General features: G+C 39.0%; 2 protein-coding genes across 4 annotated transcripts in view; both read left to right on the top strand.

The window, feature by feature from the left end:
• The window catches only part of LOC105490196 (poly(A) specific ribonuclease subunit PAN3), a 161,074-nt gene extending 146,363 nt beyond the window's left edge, over positions 1 to 14,711 (top strand). For 2 of the 3 annotated variants that reach the window (XM_011755598.3, XM_011755597.3), the window contains 4 exons: positions 282 to 411; positions 1,186 to 1,250; positions 8,017 to 8,155; positions 11,799 to 13,218. In XM_011755598.3, coding sequence (XP_011753900.1) covers positions 282 to 411; positions 1,186 to 1,250; positions 8,017 to 8,155; positions 11,799 to 11,939 — 475 coding nt within the window. In that variant the 3' untranslated portion in view covers positions 11,940 to 13,218. Of the gene's footprint in view, positions 1 to 281; positions 412 to 1,185; positions 1,251 to 8,016; positions 8,156 to 11,798 lie in introns of all 3 variants that reach the window. The other variant, XM_011755596.3, reaches the window with a different exon arrangement.
• Positions 14,712 to 14,813: 102 nt separating this feature from the next.
• LOC105490191 (uncharacterized) overlaps positions 14,814 to 21,122 on the top strand; it is a 293,460-nt gene continuing 287,151 nt past the window's right edge. The window contains exon 1 of the mRNA XM_071081507.1: positions 14,814 to 16,931. The gene's annotated coding sequence lies outside the window, so the exon portion shown is untranslated. The remainder of the gene's footprint in view (positions 16,932 to 21,122) is intronic.

The raw sequence follows: 21,122 nt of genomic DNA, 5'->3' as shown, positions 1-21,122 counted from the left end.
GTAAGTGAAACCCTACTTCACTTTTCTTTCTCATTTCCATAGTAGTGAAAATGTAGAGAAGAGACATGTTTACTGTTTCTCCATTGGCTCTTACAATTTTCCAGAGGAATGAAATGTAATATTTAAGCTTTAAGAATGAGCTTGACTTGCATGAATTAAAATGTTTTCAAAATTTTGTGTGCTAAGATGATGGCCGCTGAAACAGTTATGTGTTTGTGGGTTATCTTGTTTTTTAAATTGCGTGTTGGACATTCAAGTAATTCCTCTTTTATCTTGGGTAGGTATTTGTTGACTGACCAAAACAGGATGCGAAGTGTAAATGACATCATGCCCATGATTGGTGCTCGATTTTATACTCAATTGGATGCTGCTCAAATGAGAAATGATGTCATAGAGGAAGACCTTGCAAAGGTAAAGAGTGTAACTTTTTTTTTTTTTTTTTTTTTTTTTTTTGAGACAGAGTCTTGCTTTGTCACCCAGGCTGGAGTGCAGTGGTGCTATTTCGGCTCACTGCAACCTCACCTCCCGGGTTCAAGTGATTCTCCTGCCTCAGCCTCCCAGGTAGCTGGGATTACAGGTGCATACCACCACACCCAGCTAATTTTTGTATTTTTTGTAGAGGCAGGGTTTCACCGTGTTAACCAGGCTGGTCTCCAGCTCCTGAGCTCAAGTGATCCGCCCGCCTCAGCCTCCCAAAGTGCTGGGATTACAGGTGTGAGCCACCGCGCCTGGCCAGTAAAGAGTGTAATTAAAAGAATGTACACACAACTTGCATCTGTGTATATAAATATACACAAAATAATCATTGTACTAAATATAATGCCTTATTTGCTAAGATTGCAGATATTTTTGTTGGCACTGAATGTGTAGTATTTTAATTTCTTATGTCCTCTGGACACTGTTCTTTTCATTCATGGCTTAGCTACAGTCATGTGACAAAAATCTTGGTTTTTCATGTAAGTTACTTTTCCAATTCCTATGGACAGTACCATAATCTTCTTGAGTACCATTATGAAATGCAATGGACATATTGTGTTTGTTTAAAAGTATAACCAAAAGGTGGGGGTGTTAGGATTTATCGTTTAAAGGTAATATTGGTACAGGTTACCAGTTTTTGTAAATTTTGGCTTTTATGTTCAGTTATCTGGAACATTAACATTTTTCTCTTTTTAAAATGTTTTATAGGAGGTTCAAAATGGAAGACTGTTTAGGCTCCTAGCAAAATTGGGAACAATCAATGAGAGGCCGGAGTAAGGATTTACAGTATTTTACAATATATTTTTAATCGAGAGCACTATTTTGCATAATAAGAATAAGTATGCCTGGTTTTATTTGGAAAGAGAGAAAAATTCTTACGTGAAGTGACCTTAAGATTGTGTTAGCTGTTAAGGTGCTATTTTTACAACAGCCTAGGTGTGGCTGTCCTTATGAATTTTACACACATGTATACTTACAGAAAATATGCTGCGTTAGAAATCTCTTGTGGTTTGCATGTGAGGGCACATTTTATGACTAATACTACTTCTACCCTATCTTCTTTTTGAGGAAGAAGTTTCATATCAGTTTACCCTGGTCAGTTTAAATACTTGAGAAATCTCTAATTTTTGCATGCCTCTCACCTTCTATTAAAGTACACTGTTTTTCTTTTGTTCTGTTTTTTGTTTTTTGAGACAGAGTCTCCCTCTGTCGCCAGGCTGGAGTGCAATGGCACAATCTCGGCTGACTGCAACCTCCACCTCCCGGGTTCAAGCGATTCTCCTGCCTCAGCCTCCCGAGTAGCTGGGACTACAGGTGCACACCACCATACCCAGCTAAGTTTTGTATTTTTAGTAGAGGTGGAGTTTCACCATGTTGGCCAGGATGGTCTCGAACTCCTGACCTCGGGTGATCCACCCACCTTGGCCTCCCAAAGTGCTGGGATTACAGGCATGAGTCCCACGCTTGGCCTAAAGTATACTTTTTTTAGCCATCATATCAGTGGCATTGGAAAGGCATTACCTTTTACACTATTTGTCACTTAGTTCCACCTCATTTGTAAGTTAATGTTAACCATATGTACACAAGCAGAGCTGATGTTTGTACTACATAACTGTCAAAGACAGGTAGAATCGAATTTGCAATTATTATGACTGTAGTGTAAGTTACATTTCAGGAATGTTTGATTTGTTAATAGAGATAGGTGAGAGATAAATACTACTGCTTGAGGGATTTTTTTTTTTAAACCATGAAATTGAAGTCCACTTGCTTTTCTTCAAAATCAAAAGACTCATTTAATGTTTTCCCTAATAATTTTTCTAAATGAAGAGAACATAATATATGTTAAACCATTTTTAATAAACTCTTTTGGCTGTTTCTTCTAGCATTTATCTCTTTACTTTAAAGTGTATGTTTATAGTTCTATTCTTGATTTTTCCCCATCTATAATTCAGGTAATGACTCATCCTCTTCCCTACACACGTGCACATGTGTGCACACACACACACATGCACACATGAGTTGAATTCTGTATTTAGTGTTACAAAACACCTTTCCATATGGTCAAAAATAGGTAATGTATCAGTTCCTTTTTTTCCCTCCCACCTAGAGAATTGGCTCTAGATCCTCCACCCTTCCTGTTCCTAAATGGGCTGGTTACACTTTAAGCCTGCACGTGCTTACACTTTAGAACTGGAACTTCCCTTCACTATTATCTGGGAATTCTCATTATCTCTCTGTGTTGGATACCCTGGTTTCTTGCTTTTTTTCTTTGTTTATTTATTTATTTTTTTTGGACTTAGTGGAGCATGTCTTTGTAGCTTCCTGAAAAACGTGAGTTTAGTCTTGCAAATTTGAAAATGGCATTATTCTACTTTCACACATTATTGATACTGTGAATGCATATAAAATTCTAGATTGTCCTCAGGAAATGTTACCCTTTTTTTTTTTTTTTTTTTTGAGAGGGAATCTCTCTGTATCCCCCAGGCTGGAGTGCAGTGGGGCGATCTCGGCTCTCTGTAACCTCTGCCTCCCTGCAACTTCTGCCTCCCAGGTTCAAGCGATTCTCCTGCCTCAGCTTCCTGTGTAGCTGGGATTACAGGCACACACCACCATGCCCAGCTAATTTTTGTATTTTTGGTAGAGATGGGGTTTCACCGTGTTGTCCAGGCTGGTCTCGAACTTCTGACCTCAGGTGATCCACCTGCCTCTGCCTCCCAAAGTGCTAGGATTACAGGCATGAGCCACTGCGCCCAGCCAGGAAATTATTTTTATTAATTAAATTTTTAAAATAGATTGTCTATGAATAAAGTAAAAAGTAGGAAAAGTTTGCAGTGAAAACTGTAGAAGTCTCTCTTTCATTCCTGACATCCCCAATATCTATTCCCAGTTGCCCCCATCTGTCTATATTTTTAGTTTCTTCTGTATTATTCCAGAGTTACAAATACAACTATATATTCTTATCCCCTCCCTCTTTAAATATATAAAAATTGTAAACCATATACAGTATATTTTGTCATAACTGTGTATTTTAGAAATCTTTATATATGTTTAGTATATGCCAAGCACTATTCAAAATAGTTTACAAATATGCCCTAACTTATTCCTCATAACAACCCTGTGATGGAGTTACCACTGCTCTTCCTATTTAACAGAGCAACTGCAGCATAGAGAGGTTAAATAGCTTGAACAAAGGTTGCATAATTAATAAGTATATGATCCAGGACTCTAGTCTAGACAGTGTGGTTCCAGAGCGTGTGCTCCTATCCACTGTGCTGTGTGTCTCCTCACACTTTATGGCCTGGTAGTAGTATATCCTGTGGATATATTATAGTATATTTCCCCAGTTCCTTATGGATGGGCATTTGGGCTGTTTTCAGCCCTTTGCTAGGGTGGGCGATACTGTAGGGACTAACTTGTGCATACTTAATCTTATATATATGTAAATATAGGCCAATTGTGATTGCTAGGTCAGTCGGTACATCACAATAATTTCATAGCTATTGGAGAATATTTACCTGTGTGTAATTCATGAGACTGCCTCACCAAAATACTTTTTTCAAACTCTTAGATTGTAGTCAACCTTGTAGGTGAGAAATTGAATTTAAATGCAGTTTTATGTTCTATTTACTCTTAACGAGCATGTTTGAGTATCTCTTTTGTGCTATTGATCCATTCTTATGTCCTGTTCAATTCGTATCCTTTGCCCATCTTTATTTTCAGTTGGATTGCTTGTCTTTCTTATTGATATATAAGAGCTAAAGAGATTCACTCTTTTTGTGATTTTTTTTTTTTTTTTTGACTGCTCATTTCCCACCCTTGGAGACATCTGTGTATGTACTGTAATTGACCTTATTTATTTATTTATTTATTTATTTATTTATTTATTGAGATGGAGTCTCGCTCTGTCGCCCAGGCTGGAGTGCAGTGGCCCAGTCTCGGCTCACTGCAAGCTCCGCCTCCTGGGTTCACGCCATTCTCCTGCCTCAGCCTCTGAGTAGCTGGGACTACAGATGCCCGCCACTATGCCTGGCTAATTTTTTGTATTTTTAGTAGAGACGGGGTTTCACTGCGTTAGCCAGGATGGTCTTGATCTCCTGACCTTGTGATCCACCCGCCTCGGACTCCGAAAGTGCTGGGATTACAGGCGTGAGCCACCGCGCCCGGCCTCCAAATTTATTTTATGCTTCTGGATTTTGAATCATAGTTAGAAAGCTTCTTTCTACTCGAAGATTACGAGGGAACTATTTCATGGTTTTTTTCCAGAACATTTGTGGTTTCGTTTCTTCATATTAAAAATGTTTTACGTAGTTAGAAATTGTATCGGGCGTAAGGTGTAAGTCCATCTCCCCTTGTCCCCAAGACTACATAGTAGTCCAAAAGCTATTTATTGAATAGTTGAACAATCTAGCTTTTCCCCACTGGTTTGAAGCCACACCTCTTCCATACTATTTTAATTCAGTCATGAAATTGAATTTTGAAATCTAGCAGTATTGTTTCCCATTTCCATTTATTGGGCACCACTTTGTTATTTTCCTAATACTATTTAATTTTCTGTACAAATTCTAGAATCAGCTGCTTTAGTTAAAAAAAAAAACAAAAAACCAATAAACCTGATGGTTTCTTAATAGGGAAGATAGCCTGTTTATCATGTTTAAACTCTGGGAACATTTGTGGTTTTAGATGTTGAGTCATCTTATCCAAGATCATGGTATGTCATTCTATTTGTTGATGTCTACTTTGTATTCTTCAGTAGTATTTAAGTTGTTTTTTATATAGTTATAGCATACTGAGTGTGTGTTCTTAGGTATTTCATCTTGTTGCTATTATAAACAGGAAAATTTCCCCCATTGTGTCTTCTTGTTATTTGTGTATATGAGAATTCTTGATTTCTTTAAATTTTATGCTCTGGTACCTTCTGTTTGGGTCGTTTTCAGTAAATTCTCTTCGAGTTTCCCAGGTGTTTAATTATATCATCTGCAAATAATGATAGCTTCCTTCCCAGTTTCTATACTTCTAATTTCTCTTGAGTGATTGTGTTAGTGGGTACTTTCAGTACATAGGTAAATAATAGTGATGATAGTTCAGAATTTGAAGCATTGTTCCTTTTAACTTCCAGGCAGATTCAAAGCCGTTTTCTTTATAAATCTTTTCTTTCCTCCAAGCTTTTGGTGTGTTTTTTCTTTGTTTTTTTTTTTTTTGTGACTGTTCAGAAATTCACAGTGATGTTCCTTGGTGTGGGTTTTGAGTCATAATGATGGATTAACAGGTGTGAACCCATTTAATCTTGGAAACTTAACGTCCTTCAGTCCTGGGACATGGTCTTCATTGTTTCTTTAATAACTTCTCTTCCTGAAATTCTCATCGCTCAGATGTTAGACCTTTGCAATTGATTTTCAAATATTCTCTTCTGTTTTATATCTCTAATTTTTTTTGTCCTACTTTCTGGGCAGTTATCTCAATTATATTAAAGGGTTTTTTCTAATTCTTTGAATTTTTAAATTTCTGCTATCATATTTTTATTTTCCAAGAACAATTCTGTTTTCTGAATATTTGTCTTGTACCATCTAATTCTTATTTCTCTGAGGCCGTCAATTAATAGATTTTTACTGGTGGTTGGTGTTTGTCTTAGTTTTAAGTTTTGTTCCGTTTTCCCTGCAGTATCTCATAGGAATCAAGAGTTTGCTTTATTTTGTTTTGTTTTGTTTCCTCCTCAAAAGATTTCTGATACTTAGCTGCCCATTCGTATTAAAAATAAGGTCCTAAAAAGCCAATGGGAAGCCTGTGAGAGGGCAGGGATTATAGAATGTTGAACCTTTCTGTATCATAAAGCAGTGTGATGTTGTTATACATGATTTTTGTTTGTGTTTGGTAGACTCTCAAGTATTGTCATTTGTCTTGGACAGGTCAGCATCCACTGAAAAGAATCTTCCAACCGCTACTGTCTGTGGTATAAGCCTGGTAAGCCAGGTTTGGGAACCACACAGAGGGAAAGCATTTGTTCAATAGGGTGTCATCCAGCACTCCTCAGCTCTTCACCTTCTGGTTTGCTTGGCATCCCTGAGGCTCGAGCTTCTCTCATTCACCCTTTTTAGAAAGTAAAACCTCCAGATTTTTGCCAGACAGGTGGGAGTGGGGTTAAGAGATGGGTTATCTGTTTGCTGTTTATAGAACCTTTTCTCAATCCTCCTATTTTCATCCTCAGTCCAAACTTGCACTTTTAGTAGTCCTTTGTGGCTTCAGTTTCTGAGCTATGCCAGTGTGGGTGGCTTGCTTCCTGTGGGCACCCTCTTCCCACATCCCCTGTAGAATTAGGGTTCAGTTTTGTCAGGTCTACTAAGTCATCCCACTTACCTATCTGCCTCTGCCTTCCAGATGTTCATGATTATCTCTTCTTCACTGTTGTTGCTTTTTCTGATCCCTTTGTCCTTGTGTTTATTCCCTTTTTTTAGACATTTACTGTCAATTTGATGGGCTGTTGAAAGGGAGCAGAGAGATAAATGGGTATTTAATCTTATTTTAATTGGAAGTCCTTGGAGTGACCTTTGCAAAACATATATATATGATTGTGCTAAAACCGTATGGTGAGCTTCTCCTCTGGTTCTTAGAATAAAGACCCAGTTTTAAAACATGACCTAAGCTGTGTAGTCTGATCCCTACCTACTTCTCATCCTGGTCTCGAATCTGCCTTTTACTTAATTTTCTGTCCTCATCCCCCATTCTTTGTTCTTGTCTTCACTCTGTCGCTTTCCTTGCCCTCACTCTGTCTTCTTCTTTTCGTCTCTTCTCTCCCCCAACCCATTCAGACACATGACCTTCCTTAAGTTTCTTCAGTGCTCCATGCAAATACCGATCTCTGACGAAGGAGCATCCCTCTTCTGGGAAGGGCAGCCACTACTACTTCCTCTGGAAAACCTTCCTTGCCCCGCTAGAAGAACTCATGTTTCTGTTTTTATGTCATACCCCTTTTAGGAGCATTATGTAAATATGCAGTTACAGCTTTCTTTGATTATTTGAGTAACGTCTGTTTCCTACTAGACTGTAAATTCCTAAGGTCACTGAAAACTCACAGTGGTCATCTGCTTCTTTACAGCTTGCTTTCACGTGGAATGGTAGGAAACTGATATTTACTTCCTTTTTGTTTGCTAAACATTTTTCTGTTTTATACATATTGGTGAAGTAGAAGGTGTATCTGACCTCTCTCTATTTTGTAACCTACAGAGTGGGAGGAAGAAAAGAAGATTTAAGACATTTTTATCTTTTCCATTTTATCTAATAGTGGGGGCTGAAATAAAGAGGTCATATAAAATAGGAATGCGTAAGGGATAATTTCCCCCTGACAGTTGCTGACTGAAAACTGGAATTCATATACTTACTAGTTCAGTTAAATTGTTTTTTTAAAAACACTGTACCAGACTCCCTCCCAATTTTTTACTTATTGGGAAAAAAATAAAATTAAACTAGTTTTGAGTCTAAAAAATAGACATATGGCCACAGAGCATACAGCATGAGTTACTGAGGTAAAATGTTAATTTCCCCCAGGTTTCAGAAGGATCCAACTTGGTCAGAGACTGGAGACCGTTATCTGTTGAAACTCTTTAGGGATCATCTTTTTCATCAGGTGACAGAAGCGGGTGCTCCCTGGATTGACCTCAGTCATATCATTTCTTGTCTTAACAAGGTAATTTGTATTTAGATTTTTAAGATCATAATTCTGCCTATAATGTGTATAGAGTTGTATCTTCTACAAATACTAGGGGACATAAGAAATCAGGATGTACTCCTACAGTAGCCTGTAAGACATTTTATTAATAACACTTTTTACAATGGGAGGATTTTTTAAATATTGCATGAATAATTCTTTTGGGCGATGGAAGACAGAGTCTTGCTCTGTTGCCCAGGCTGGAGTGCAGTGGCATGATCTTAGCTCACTGCAACCTCTGCCTCCTGGGTTCAAGCAATTCTCCTGCCTGAGCCTCTCAAGTAGCTGGAATTACAGGCACCCATCACCACGCGCAGCTAATCTTTGTATTTTTAGTAGAGACAAGGTTTCACCATGTTGGCTACGCTGGTCACGAACTCCTGACTTCAAGTGATCTGCCTGCCTCAGCCTCCCAAAGTGGTAGGATTACAGGTGTGAGCCACTGCGCCTGGCCTTCATGAATCATTTTAGAATGTTTTATTGTGGATCTTTTTATTATTATAAAGTATTATAAAATGACTGCTTCCCTCCTTTATGCAATGTTTTGTTTACATGTGGTTTTGTTATGCCACATAAAACAATGAGTGGTAAAAACCAAAAAAATAAATTTATGTTTATTTTTTAAAAATTGAACCCCTTCTGAATCATTGTGAGTTACGTTGGGTGTTATCAAATTATTTATTATTAACTATGGGTGTTATAATCAAGTAGTAAATAATAAAAGCACAATACTAGTGACATTAGTTACTAGCAGGTTCAGCTGTTATAAATGGTGAATTTGATGATTAGATGAATTAAGTAGATTAAAAAAACAGATCATAAATTTATTCGAGAGGTGAGGTGAGCTTTTTTTTTTTTTTTTTTTTTTTGAGATAGGGTTTTGCTCTGTCACCCAGACTATAGTTTAGTGGCACTTATGGCTTAATGAACCCTTGACTCCCCAGGGCTGCAGTGATCCTCCCTCCTGCCTCAGTCTCCTGAATAGCTGGGACCACAGGCACATGCCGCCACCACACCCAGCTAATTTTTGTCCTTTTGGTAGATACGGATTTCACCATGTAGACTGGTCCCAAACTCCTGAGATAAGCAATCCACCCACCCCCAAAATGCTGGGATAATAGCCATGAGCCACCATGCCCAGCAGCATTATGTTTTAGAAAAGGTTGGGAAAGACAAAAATTACAGAGAAAAGAAAGAAGACATTTTCCTTATGAATTACTTGGCATTATGAAGTTTAGAACTGGTCTCCAAGAGTAAATGTTGTCTCTGTATAGATTTATGTATAAACCAGGAGCTGGCAAGCCGTGGCCTGCAGGCCAAATCCATTCTATGGGCCTACTTTTTTATAGCCTGAGAGCCTCGAATAGTTTTACATTTTTAAAGAGTTGTAAAATAAACAATAAGCCAAACCTAAAACATTTACTGTCTGACCCTTCATAAAAACATTTACTCACTCTTGTCTAAACTTTCCTAAATTATAAGTACTAGAGGAAAAAACATCTACTGTAGCACATGATTTAGAACTATTAATGTACAGTGTGGTAACCCTTCAGGGAAAATGTTATGGTTTGTTTTTAAGCACTACTTTGCCTTCTTTTAACTTCCTTAAAACTCTATAGGGAGTATTGTCAATAACCTACATTAAGACTGCACAAAACTGGCCAGGCGCGGTGGCCCATGCCTGTAATCCCAGCACTTTGGGAGGCTGAGGCACACGGATTGCCTGAGGTCGGGAGTTGGAGACCAGCCTGGCCAACGTGGAGAAACCCCATCTCTACTAAAAATACAAAATTAGCTGGGCATTGGTGGTGCATGCCTGTAATCCCAGCTACTTGGGAGGCTGAGGCAGGAGAATCGCTTGAACCCAGGAGGCAGAGGTTGCAGTGAGCCAAGATTGCACCATTGCACTCCAGCCTGGGCAATAAGACTGCACAAAACTATATGTATCATTGAACTAATTCAGTATGAGTTATATATTTATTTTCCCTTTATTTCTCTTAGGGGAAAAACCTTTTCTTGAGAGCAGTATGTAGAAAATAACTCTGTCAGATTTTAGAACATAGTATCAGAGCACCAGTAATTAAAAATACATAGAACCAGAACAAACACTGACAAGTATATAATATGGAATAAGCCATGGACAGTTGCCTTAAGCAAAGATCATATAATGAAAGATAATATTCATTAAATTCATCAAAGACCATTCAATAATGAAATTATCAATAATGAAATTAGGATAATTGAAAATTTGAAGAAAATTATATTTCACATCATGAACTAGCTAGTAGTAAATAATACCCCAAATCTGAAGTCTGACAATATTCTAAGTTTGAAAAGAGTGTGATAAATTGGAAGGATGGCCAGATTGATTATACAAAATTAAGATTTTATATAAGCTTATTTTGGTAGAAGTAATGACAAATTATCTGGTAAATGATTTGGATGTTTGAGCCTTCAGTGAGTTGTAAACATATTTTAATTTTGTATCAATTAATGAAATAAAAAAGTACATTGAAAATGACAAAGTGAAAACCATAACAAGACCAGTGGACAGACAAAGGGTCAGTATTTATGCTTTATTTTTTTTTTTTATTTTTTATTTTTTTTGAGACAGAGTCTCGCTTAGTCGCCCAGGCTGGAGTGCAATGGCGCGATCTCGGCTCACTGCAAGCTCCGCCTCCCGGGTTCACACCATTCTCCTGCCTCAGCCTCCCGAGTAGCTGGGACTACAGGCGCCCGCCGCCTCGCCTGGCTAATTTTTTGCATTTTTAGTAGAGACGGGGTTTCACTGTGTTAGCCAGGATGGTCTCGATCTCCTGACCTCATGATCCGCCCGCCTCGGCCTCCCAAAGTGCTGGGATTACAGGCGTGAGCCACCGCGCCCGGCCAATGCTTTATAAAGACCTCACTGGAATATTACTGCCAGATTCCATTAGGGTCGTGGGTAAAGATCATATACTAGCATTTACACACAAGCAGAAATACCAAAGTAAATGTATGAAAAAAACTTTGATAATAGTAGTTAAAATCTAAATTTAAATAGCAAGGTGCTCATTTGCTGTGGGGTTGCTGGAAAAGTATTAAAAACTTATAAATTCATGGTGTCTGATATGCTTTGGAAAACAATTTGGTTCTGTGTACTAAGCTATAAACCACTTCTACTTTATTTTTTTGTGTTTAAAAAAAAATTTTTAAAGACCAATTTCTTAATACTTTACATTTTTTTATTAATATTTATATTTCTAAGTATTTTTCCTAAGGAAAAAAATACTTACTACAGAAGAAAAAAATTAAGTAGATGAGTATGTTCTTTGCATTGTAATTCATGATGCCAAAAATGGAAGATACTGGGAGAAAAATTATTGAGCATCAACTGGGTAGACTATAATGCAAGCGAACATTAAGCTCCGTGAAGGGATAGTTAGAAACATAGGGCAGTGTTTGTGTGAACATGTCTGAGTCGAAAATTATGCGCATACTAGTGAATGATGTAAAGTACTTATGAATATCTGAAAGGGAATGTGACCAAAAAATTTAGATATTTTACTTATGTTTGCTGCAAATGTAGTTAAATTCTTTTCTGCATGTTATGAATTCATATCTTGTGTATATATTGTTTCAGCTAGATGCTGGTGTGCCAGAAAAAATAAGCCTGATTTCCAGAGATGAGAAGAGTGTACTCGTGGTGACCTACAGTGACTTAAAGCGCTGCTTTGAAAATACTTTTCAAGAACTGATTGCAGCTGCGAATGGTCAGTTGTAGTATTTGCTAAAAAAGCACGCAGGACATGGCTAAGGAACTTAACCAATAGCAAATTGCACTACAGCTGAACTTTTCATCATCTCATTCACATTTGGGAAACGAACAGGAGATGAGCGAAGCTGCTTGCACTTCAGTCAGGTACACTGTTACTTGAAAGGAAGAATGTTTCACTTACCCAAGAGCTATGGCTGCCATTGGAGGCTATATCTGTGAAGAATTTATTTTAGATTTAGGAGCACCATCAGGTGAATGATGTTCCTGCTTTTGTTTTTTCCACTTGTATATGCACTAATTTTAATTTTTTAAAGACTTTTTCTGATCTTTGAAATTTTGCCACATTGTATACTTATTAAGGGAAACTGTTTGCAAGGACATTTTTGGGAAGCAATGCTGGGCAGCGTTTTTGCCATTGAGGGTTGCAGAATTTGCTCTTTTTGGGACGGGTTGCCCTGAATAACATTATGGACCAGGTAAATAATTTCATAGAAGTTCAGTATAGTACGTAATTCTCGTAAGAGTATTGTATGCAAGCTCTCTGTATGCCACCCACTGTTAGTTCAAATTGAGATTTTTGTTTTGTTTTGTTCATTAAGAACAAACCAAGAAAATACCAGTGAATTGTTGGATATGAATTCCCCTGTTAGTTGATTTAAATCCTTTCTGAATAAAGATCAGATAAACAGTAACTGAAGGAGCATGTATAGCTCTTTCCTTCAAATTCAACTAGAGCCTTTTTAAAAAGACGATACATTTACATTTATGCAAATTTTTTAAATAGGAGAAAATTAAGAAAAATGTTAAAGGCCTAAAGTTCAGGAGTATATTACTTTAGGTTCTTTCCAGTTTGCTTTTTTTTTTTTTCTTTTGTATGAAGTTCTGCTCTTTGAACCACAGCTTTATTATGGTCCTTTACACTGGAGACAGACACAGAGACACTGTTCAGAAGATGAACTAAACTCAGCAGTGGTCTGGTATCAAGAGCTTTCTGATGTTTTACAGCCTGAATTTGGAGGGATAACGATCTGCTGTGCCTTTGCAGTCACTGCTTAGCCCAAAGTAATAGTACTTTTGATAATAACTCACTCTGTGCGATATTCCTGAATAAGTCCATCTCAAAAGTTTGGAATTTTCCTCCTCTTAACTTTCTTAATATTTGGACATGCAGTTGTCGCCAAACTTGGGTATTCATGGAATTTCTAGTAAATGAAATACCTATACTTTGATACTGAAGACTGCCAAATACATAGGAATTTTCTTTCTTAAAATCAGTAATGAAGACTCTATCTCCTTTCCCAGCACTGAATGTTTTACTAGCACTGGGTGCTCACCATGCAACGATGAAGAAAATGTGGAAACTCAAAAGGTCAGGACAGACTCACAAGCACTTGCAACTGATGTTACTGTCTTCAATTTTAATAATTACACATATTTGTATATTTCAGAGAAGTTTTTAGTATTTCTCTGTCCACTTTTTATAAGCTTTAAAATGATTTTCTCTGCCTTGAGATTTGCATCAAGAAAAAGCACCTCTCTTCATCTGAAAGCTTTGAAGACTAGAGACACGCTTTACACGTTTTAACAAGTATATTGAGTCCACGTTTGGTAGCATCAGTTGTTGAGTTAAAAAGAAAATTACTGCATTTGATCTGGATGGATTTTAAAAGAACATAATGTTCAATATTAAAAGGATAATTAACATTTGCCACCGTAATGTTCTTTTTTATGTAAAAAGAACAAGAACTTGGAGACATTAACATGCAAAAGTCTTTTATCATTAGCTCATGTATTTGAGGAAGAGCAGCTGTCTTTTTATATGTTTTTTGACAAATCATATTGTAATTCTTTTGTACAAAAAAGAACTACTTGTATTCTAGAAGAAATATGAAATGCTTAATTTATAAGCGGGCTGGAGATTTTTTCCAATATTGTTTTCTTTGAAAATGAAAGGGGATCATCTATTTAGTTTTGGGGTCTGGGAACTTTTTGAAAATTTAATTTGTGGACCAATGTTTTGTGAAAGCTGAAGAGGGCAGGGGTTAAAATAGGGCTTGAATTTCTCATTCTGTATAGACCAGCAAACTTCCCTCTGCAAGGCAAGTTTACATCACAAATCCAAGAATGTTTGCATCCTAAACGCTAGTTTGCTTCAGCCCCTAGTTAACCTCAGGACTTGGTTTGCATATAAAAGGTAGACAGCTGATATGTTTTCATGAATAAATATTGTCAGCCAGAAAAGGTTGGTGTCAGGTAATGCATATTTTTTTAAGCTTTGTTTTATATTTATTTTTCATTTAGTTTTTATTGGGAATGGTTTTCAAAGAACTCTCAGTTCTGCCTAGGTGTTTTTGGGGGAGCCCTGTTTTCCATAGTGTAATTCCATTTAAGAGGTTGTCTAGAGTCTTTTTAATTCATAGAAAGATTTTAATATCCGAGAGTAGTCAAATTAAGGATATAAACTTTCCACACCTTCCTGTCGTGACAGATAAAAGCACAGAAAGGACAACCTTTGAAATCATGTAACATTGGTCATTTCCAGTTTTTGTACCTGTTTTAAATTCTGTTAGTGTATTTACTTCATTGTAAATATTTTTGAGGGTACCTTTGTATTTTGCTTTTGACCTTGGTTCTGTGATTTGGATGTCAGCAACTTCCCTAAAAAGCACCAATATGTTAAGTTCTAATGTCATGACCCAATTTGTGTTATTCATCTTTAATCCTGTTTTCAGTCTCTATGTGTACAGCAGTATTTTTAATAAAGAATTACAGAGATAACTTTGTCCTTTTCTTGCACTGTTCATGTAACAAGATGATGTTTATCTTATGATTCGGTTTTAAAAGGTTGGTTATTTCCTCTGCATTTTGGAGGAATTTTTGTATTTGGATGAATTGGCAGCAAATTTATTCATTAATTTATCAAATAGTCCTTAAGTCTTACTTCCTGTGTCCTTGGATCTGTTCTAGGCACTAAGACAGATATGGGGACTTGGTGTTTACAGAATATATAGTAATACCCAGACATCTTAATATAATACATGACTAACAGTATAGTTTAGGAGAGCAGACTACTCATGAGAAAACACAGGGAATGATACATAGCCAGTCTTTGATTTAATAATGTATCATATAGGTGAGAGGCATCCCTTCCCCCAGATTCTCCAGAATCATTATTTAGACTATAAGGACAGATAAAATATGGCAAAATGTTAATATTTGTTGAACCTAGGTAGTTAGTATTTAGTGTTGAGTTTTTTTTCTGTGCATTGAAATGAAAAGTTTGAAAACAACAATATGGTAAGCACCCCCACCCCCACCCCCCAACTGCTGTTTCACTTCCGGAGGTTTCAGTTACCTGAAGTACAGTTAAGATATTTTGAGGCAGGGAGACCATATTCACTCAACTTCTATTTTAGTATATTGTTATAATTTTTCTCGTTTATTAATCTCTTACTATGCCTAACTTATAAATTAAACTCTATCATAAGTGTGTATGTACAGGAAAAAACATAGTGTATACATAGGGTTTGTACTATCCACTGTTTCAGGCATTCACGTGGGGTCTCGGACCATATCCTTCATGGATAAGGGGGAACTACTAGACAGATATGGTAAGGTGCTTGAGGCATAGGTGAAGGGTAATTAGAATAAAAAGGAGAGATTATTTCCAGCAGCATGACTTGGTTTTAGGAATTCAGAGGAGAGAAGAAGTGCAAGGAGGGCTTTTGTGTAGAGGATATTGAAAGAAATTGTGGATTCAGATGGCAATCAAATGACCATTGTAGGTCATGGGATAAAAGGTGGACTAGTCTCCTAGAATGGAGTGTTTGGAGGATCTTTTAGCTTTAAATTTCTTAGAAGGAAACATTAGGAATATTGTTTTGTTTTGTTTTTTGAGACAAAGTATAGCTTTGTCACCCAGGCTGGTATGATCTGGGCTCGGTGCAACCTCTGCCTTCCAGGCTCAAGCGATTCTCCTGCCTCAGTCTCCCGAGTAGCTGGGATTACAGGTGCCCACCACCATGCCTGGCTAATTTTTGTATTTTTAGTAGAGACAGGGTTTTACCATGTTGATGAGGCTGGTCTTGAACTCCTAAACTCAAGTGATCCACCCGACTCGGCCTCCCAAAGTGCTGGGATTACAGGTGTGAGTCACCACATCTAGCTTGCTCATTCTTTAGTTTATTGAATCCCTGTTATATGCCAGGCATTGTTCTAGGAACCAAGAGAAAAGCTGTGACCGCAACAGACAACAATTTTCTGCTGCTTAAGAGCTCCCATTCTAGCAGGGAGAAGACAGATACATGGTACATTAGCAGGTAATAATGGTTTTGAGAGGAAAGCAGAGTAAATGGTGTGAGTTGACAGATTTGGCAAATAAAAATACAGAACACCCAGATGAATCTGAATTTTGGATAAATGGATAACTTGTTTTAGCATGAGTATATATATCTCAAGTATTACATGAGACATACACTAAAAAATGGTATGTCCCAGTGTTGCATGGAACATATATATATACTAAAACATTCTCTGTCTGCGATTCACATTTCCTTTGGCCATCCTGTGTTTCATCTTGCAACTCTAGATATGAGGAGTGTGGTTGGTGGGGGTACAGTTTCACATGGGGTGGTGGTCTGGAAAGGAGGCCTCACAGTATGTGAGCAAGGACTTGAAGGAAATGGAGGAGTCTGCCATGTGTATATCTGGGGGTAAAGTATTCAGGTGAGGGAATGTGTCAGAGCCTTTGCAGAACAGCAAGAGAGCGACTGAGGTGAAGCGAATGTGGTAGAGCCAAGTTAAGTAGGAATGACGTCATAAAGGTCTGTAGGGAAGGGGTGTGTCCTGTGGACCATTTTAAGTTATTTTGGCTTTTACCCTCAGTAGAAGAGGAAGCTGCACCGGACAAGGTGGCTCACGCCTGTAACCCCAGCACTTTGGGAGGCCGAGGCAGGCAGATCACGAGGCCAGGAGATGGAGACCATCCTGGCTAACACGGTGAAACCCCGTCTCTATCAAAAATGCAAAAAAATTAGCCGGGCGCGGGGGCGGGCGCCTGTGGGCCCAGCTACTCTGGAAGCTGAGGCAGGAGAATGGCGGGAACCCGGGAGGCGGAGCTTGCAGTGAGCCGAGACCGCGCCACCGCACTCCAGCCTGGGGGAGAGAGCGAGACTGTCTAAACAATAAAAAATAAAAGGGGACGCTGCAGGAGGATTTTCAGCAGAAGAGTAACATGATAGGACTTTTTTTTTTTTTTTTTTTTTTTAATTTGAGACAGAGTCTCTCTCTGACCCCCGGGCTGGAGTGCAGTGGCCGGAACTCAGTTCACTGCAAGCTCCACCTCACAGGTTTACGCCATTCTCCTGCCTGATAGGACATTTTAAAAGGATCACTCTGGCTACGATGTTGTGAACAGACTAAGGGAGGAAGTGAGGTCCTGGCGTGGTGGGAAACTCACAGCATTCCAAGTGAAGGATGTTGGATTTAAAAACCCATGTCTTTTGAGTTTTGGTGGTTTGTGTTTTTTGTTTTGTTTGAGAGGGATTCTCACTCCATCGCCCAGGCTGGAGTGCAGTGGCGCCATCTTGGCTCACTGCAACCTCTGCCTCCTGGGTTCAAGCGATTCTCCTGCCTCAGCCTCCCGAGTAGCTGGCACCCGCCACTATGCCCGGCTAATTTTTATATTTTTAGTAGAGATGGAGTTTCACCATGTTGGCCAGGCTGGTTTCGAACTCCTGACCTCAGGTGATCCGCCTGCCTCAGCCTCCCAAAGTGCTGGGATTACAGGCGTGAGCCACCGCGCCCGGCCATCTTTGAGTTTTAAAACCCACCTGTGGCTGAGCGCAGTGGCTCACACCTGTAACCCCAGCACTTTGGGAGGCCGAGGCAAGTGAATCACCTGAGGTCAGGAGTTCGAGACCAGCCTGGCCAACATGGTGACAGAGCGAGACTGTCTCAAAAAAAAAACAAAAAAAAAAAACCCAGATGGAGTAGGGTGGTAGCAGTAGAGGTGGTGCAGAGTGACTGGACTCCATTTATGTTTTAAATGTAGAGCCAACAGGGATGTCCTCATTCACTGGATATGGACAAAGAAGAGAGAAGTCAGGAATGACTCTAAGATTTTGGCTTGCTGGCCAGGCGCAGTGGCTCACACCTGTTAATCCCAGCATTTGGGAGGTCAAGGTGCACAGACCACCTGAACCCAAAGTTTGAGACAGGCCTGGGCAATATAGTGAGACCTCATCTCCACAAAAAGTAAAATTGACCAGGCGTGGTGTCATGCACCTGTAGTCCCAGGTACTCCCAGCTACTCAGGAGGCTGAGGTGGGAGGATTGGTTGAGCCAAGGAGGTCAAGGCTGCAGTGCACCAAGATCGTGCCACTGCACTCCGGCCTGAGTGACAAAGTAAGACCCTGTCTCAAAAAAAAAATTTTTTTTTTTTTGGCTTGATGCTGACAGGATAGAGGATTCTACTGAATTGGAAGAGACTGTTGTAACAAAGAGTCTACGGGACGGGAGGATGGAGAAACAGGAGAAGACAATTTGGGAGTTTGGTCTGAGGCCCATTAAGTTTGAGATGTTTAGTACACATTTGTTCTGGTTATTTGTTTTGTAACAACTCCACCCTTAATGGCATAAAACAAGCATTTTATTCCATTCGGGGATTCTGTGCGTCAGGAATCTCGGCAAGACACAGCAGGGAGGCTTGTCTCTGCGCCGTTGTGATTGGGCCTCGGCTGGGAAATTCCAATGGCTGGGGGCTGGAATGACTTGAAGGCTGGGCTCAGCTGGCTGCTGTCTATGGGAGCACCTTCAGTTGGCCTCCATGTGGCTTAGGTTTCTCCAAGTATGGCCGCTGGGTCCCTCGCGGGAACTGTTGAAGAGTGAGCGTATCAAGACTCAGGAAATGCATGATCTTTTCTGACCTGGCCTCCAAGCCATGCAGTGTCCCTTCTTTCACATTCCGTTGATCACAAGTGAGTCCTAAAGCCAGCTCTGATTCTAGGCGAGGGGACATTGCCAAAGGTCGTGTGAGATGGGAGATATTCTTGCAGCTATGTTGAAAAATATAATAGAATATCTTTGAAAAATACAGTACAATATCTCTGAAAAATACACCAGTATTTGAAAAAAATAGTCTGCCAGAGCATCCAGGAGAGATGTCAGGTTAGCACTTGTGTATATATGAGTTTAGAGTGTTGCAGCGGGTAGGGAGAATCTGTTCTGTCAATGAAAGTCATCATATGGGTGTCACTGAAAGCCCTGAGATTGGTTGAGATCTGAAGGGAGTTTGTATAGACTGAGAAAAGAAAGCTTCAAGGGCGAGCCCTGGGGTAACTAGAGCAATGTTCAAAAGTCAGGGGAAAGAGGTAAAACCAGCAAAAGAGACAGAAGTAGCCAATGAGATGGAAAGAAGAAAGTATCATGTCCTGGAACCAAACTGAAGTTGTTTTTGTGAATGAGTGTCAAGCTGTTGAAGTGTCAAATAAGAATGGGACTGACAGTTGGCCGTTGGATTTATCAATGCGGAGTCACTGGTGACCTTAGCAAAAGCAGTTTCGGTAAGTGAGCGTGAAAGCTAGGTTTGAGTGGGTTTAAGAGGGAGTGGGAGGAGGGGAGTTGGAAACAAGTAATAATAACTAATAACCAACTCGCTCATGGGATTTTGCTGTAAAGGGAAATAGAGAAATTGGGTGGTCGCTAGAGGAGAAAGTACAGATGAAAATGTTGTGACATGGGAGAAATAACATGTATGTTCCAGTGGAAGAGGGGAAAATTGATGGTGGGAGGGGGTGGAGAATTGTTAAAGCAATAGCTTCAAGTCTGAGAGGAAGGGACACCAGTGTGTTTTGGGTTGGCCATCTAGAAGGGCTGCACAGTATAAGGGGACATAAGCTTGGAGGTGGGGAGACATGACAAGTGGGGTCTTGGGGTTCTTTAATCTTCCCATTGACGTAAAGGGTATACTAATAGTACCTATCATGTTAGATTGCCTTGAAAATAAGTGTATTCCTTTAAAGCACTCTAAATAGTTGCTGGCACATATTGGGCACTCAAATGATAGCAATGATAGCAATTACTAGCTATCACTGCTTCCCAAATACCAATCTGTGGAACAACATGTGTTCATTAGTTTATTCTAGTACAAATGAAAATGGGAAAAAGAAGGATAATAGAGGTATGTTTCAAATACAAATATATTTTGGTCTGAGATTAAGCCCTTCCACCTTTTCAAATGGGTTTTCTTCTATGAAAAGTTGTGGTACTAAATGGTAGGGGTTTTTTCTTCTTTTAGTAATATCGTATTGAATAATTGCATCCATACATTCATATATATACACACACATTCACAAGTAAGTGTGCAGCGCAGTGACTCATCATGAAGTGAGCATACCTGTGCACTGCCCCCCAGATCAGGAAATAGAACATTAGTAGCATCCGGTTCGATTTTGTTTTGTATTTTTTTCCCCCTCCCTTAAGTGTTCTTAGTTCGCAGAATAGAAGAATGGCCATCGCCGTGTTGGGATCAAGGATTTTTCTTTTATTTAATTTCCTGGCCTGTGAAACCCAAAAGTCTGGTAATATGTTTAACACTGAGGAGTCCAATGAACCTTACTAGGTCATACTTCTGCTGGAGGAAAAAATAAAAATAAATTCCCAAATGTACTATAAGTTTCCAGAGCCATGAGAACATTTCTAAACTGTGACGTGACATTGATTCCTCAAGCATTCTTCAAGTCATTTGCCTGAATGAGTGATTTTATTCTTATGTTATGAAACCCGTAATACTTTTTAAAGGTTTCAGATTCTTGAAGACAAAATGCCTCTTGCCCTCTTGAGTTAACTAAAAGTTTACTGAGATTCGTCATTTATCCATTTTTATTGTCTTTGTCCCAAATAAAGTAGGCCTATTTTTTCCCCTTAAAATATCTTATATCTAGTTTCCTTATGACGTTATTAGGCAGGTAATACTATGACCGCTTTCTAAGACAAAGTGTTGGTCACTTATTCAATTGCTAGTACTTAGGACCTGAGCTGTTTTCCTAGGATGTAATCCACAAAACAAGACTGGAGAACGCTGAGCTGGCATGTGTACTGACACATTCTTGTGTGTCAAGCTTTTGCCTGTTATTTTGTGTGGTTTCCTGCAGCATGAGCACACACCCGCTGTGATTATGCTAATGATTT

This window comes from Macaca nemestrina, chromosome 16 (assembly GCF_043159975.1).
Source record: "Macaca nemestrina isolate mMacNem1 chromosome 16, mMacNem.hap1, whole genome shotgun sequence".
Classification (NCBI taxonomy): Eukaryota; Metazoa; Chordata; class Mammalia; order Primates; family Cercopithecidae; genus Macaca; species Macaca nemestrina.
The sequence above is the reverse complement of the archived record's forward strand: the minus strand, read 5'-3'. Positions and strand labels throughout refer to the sequence as shown.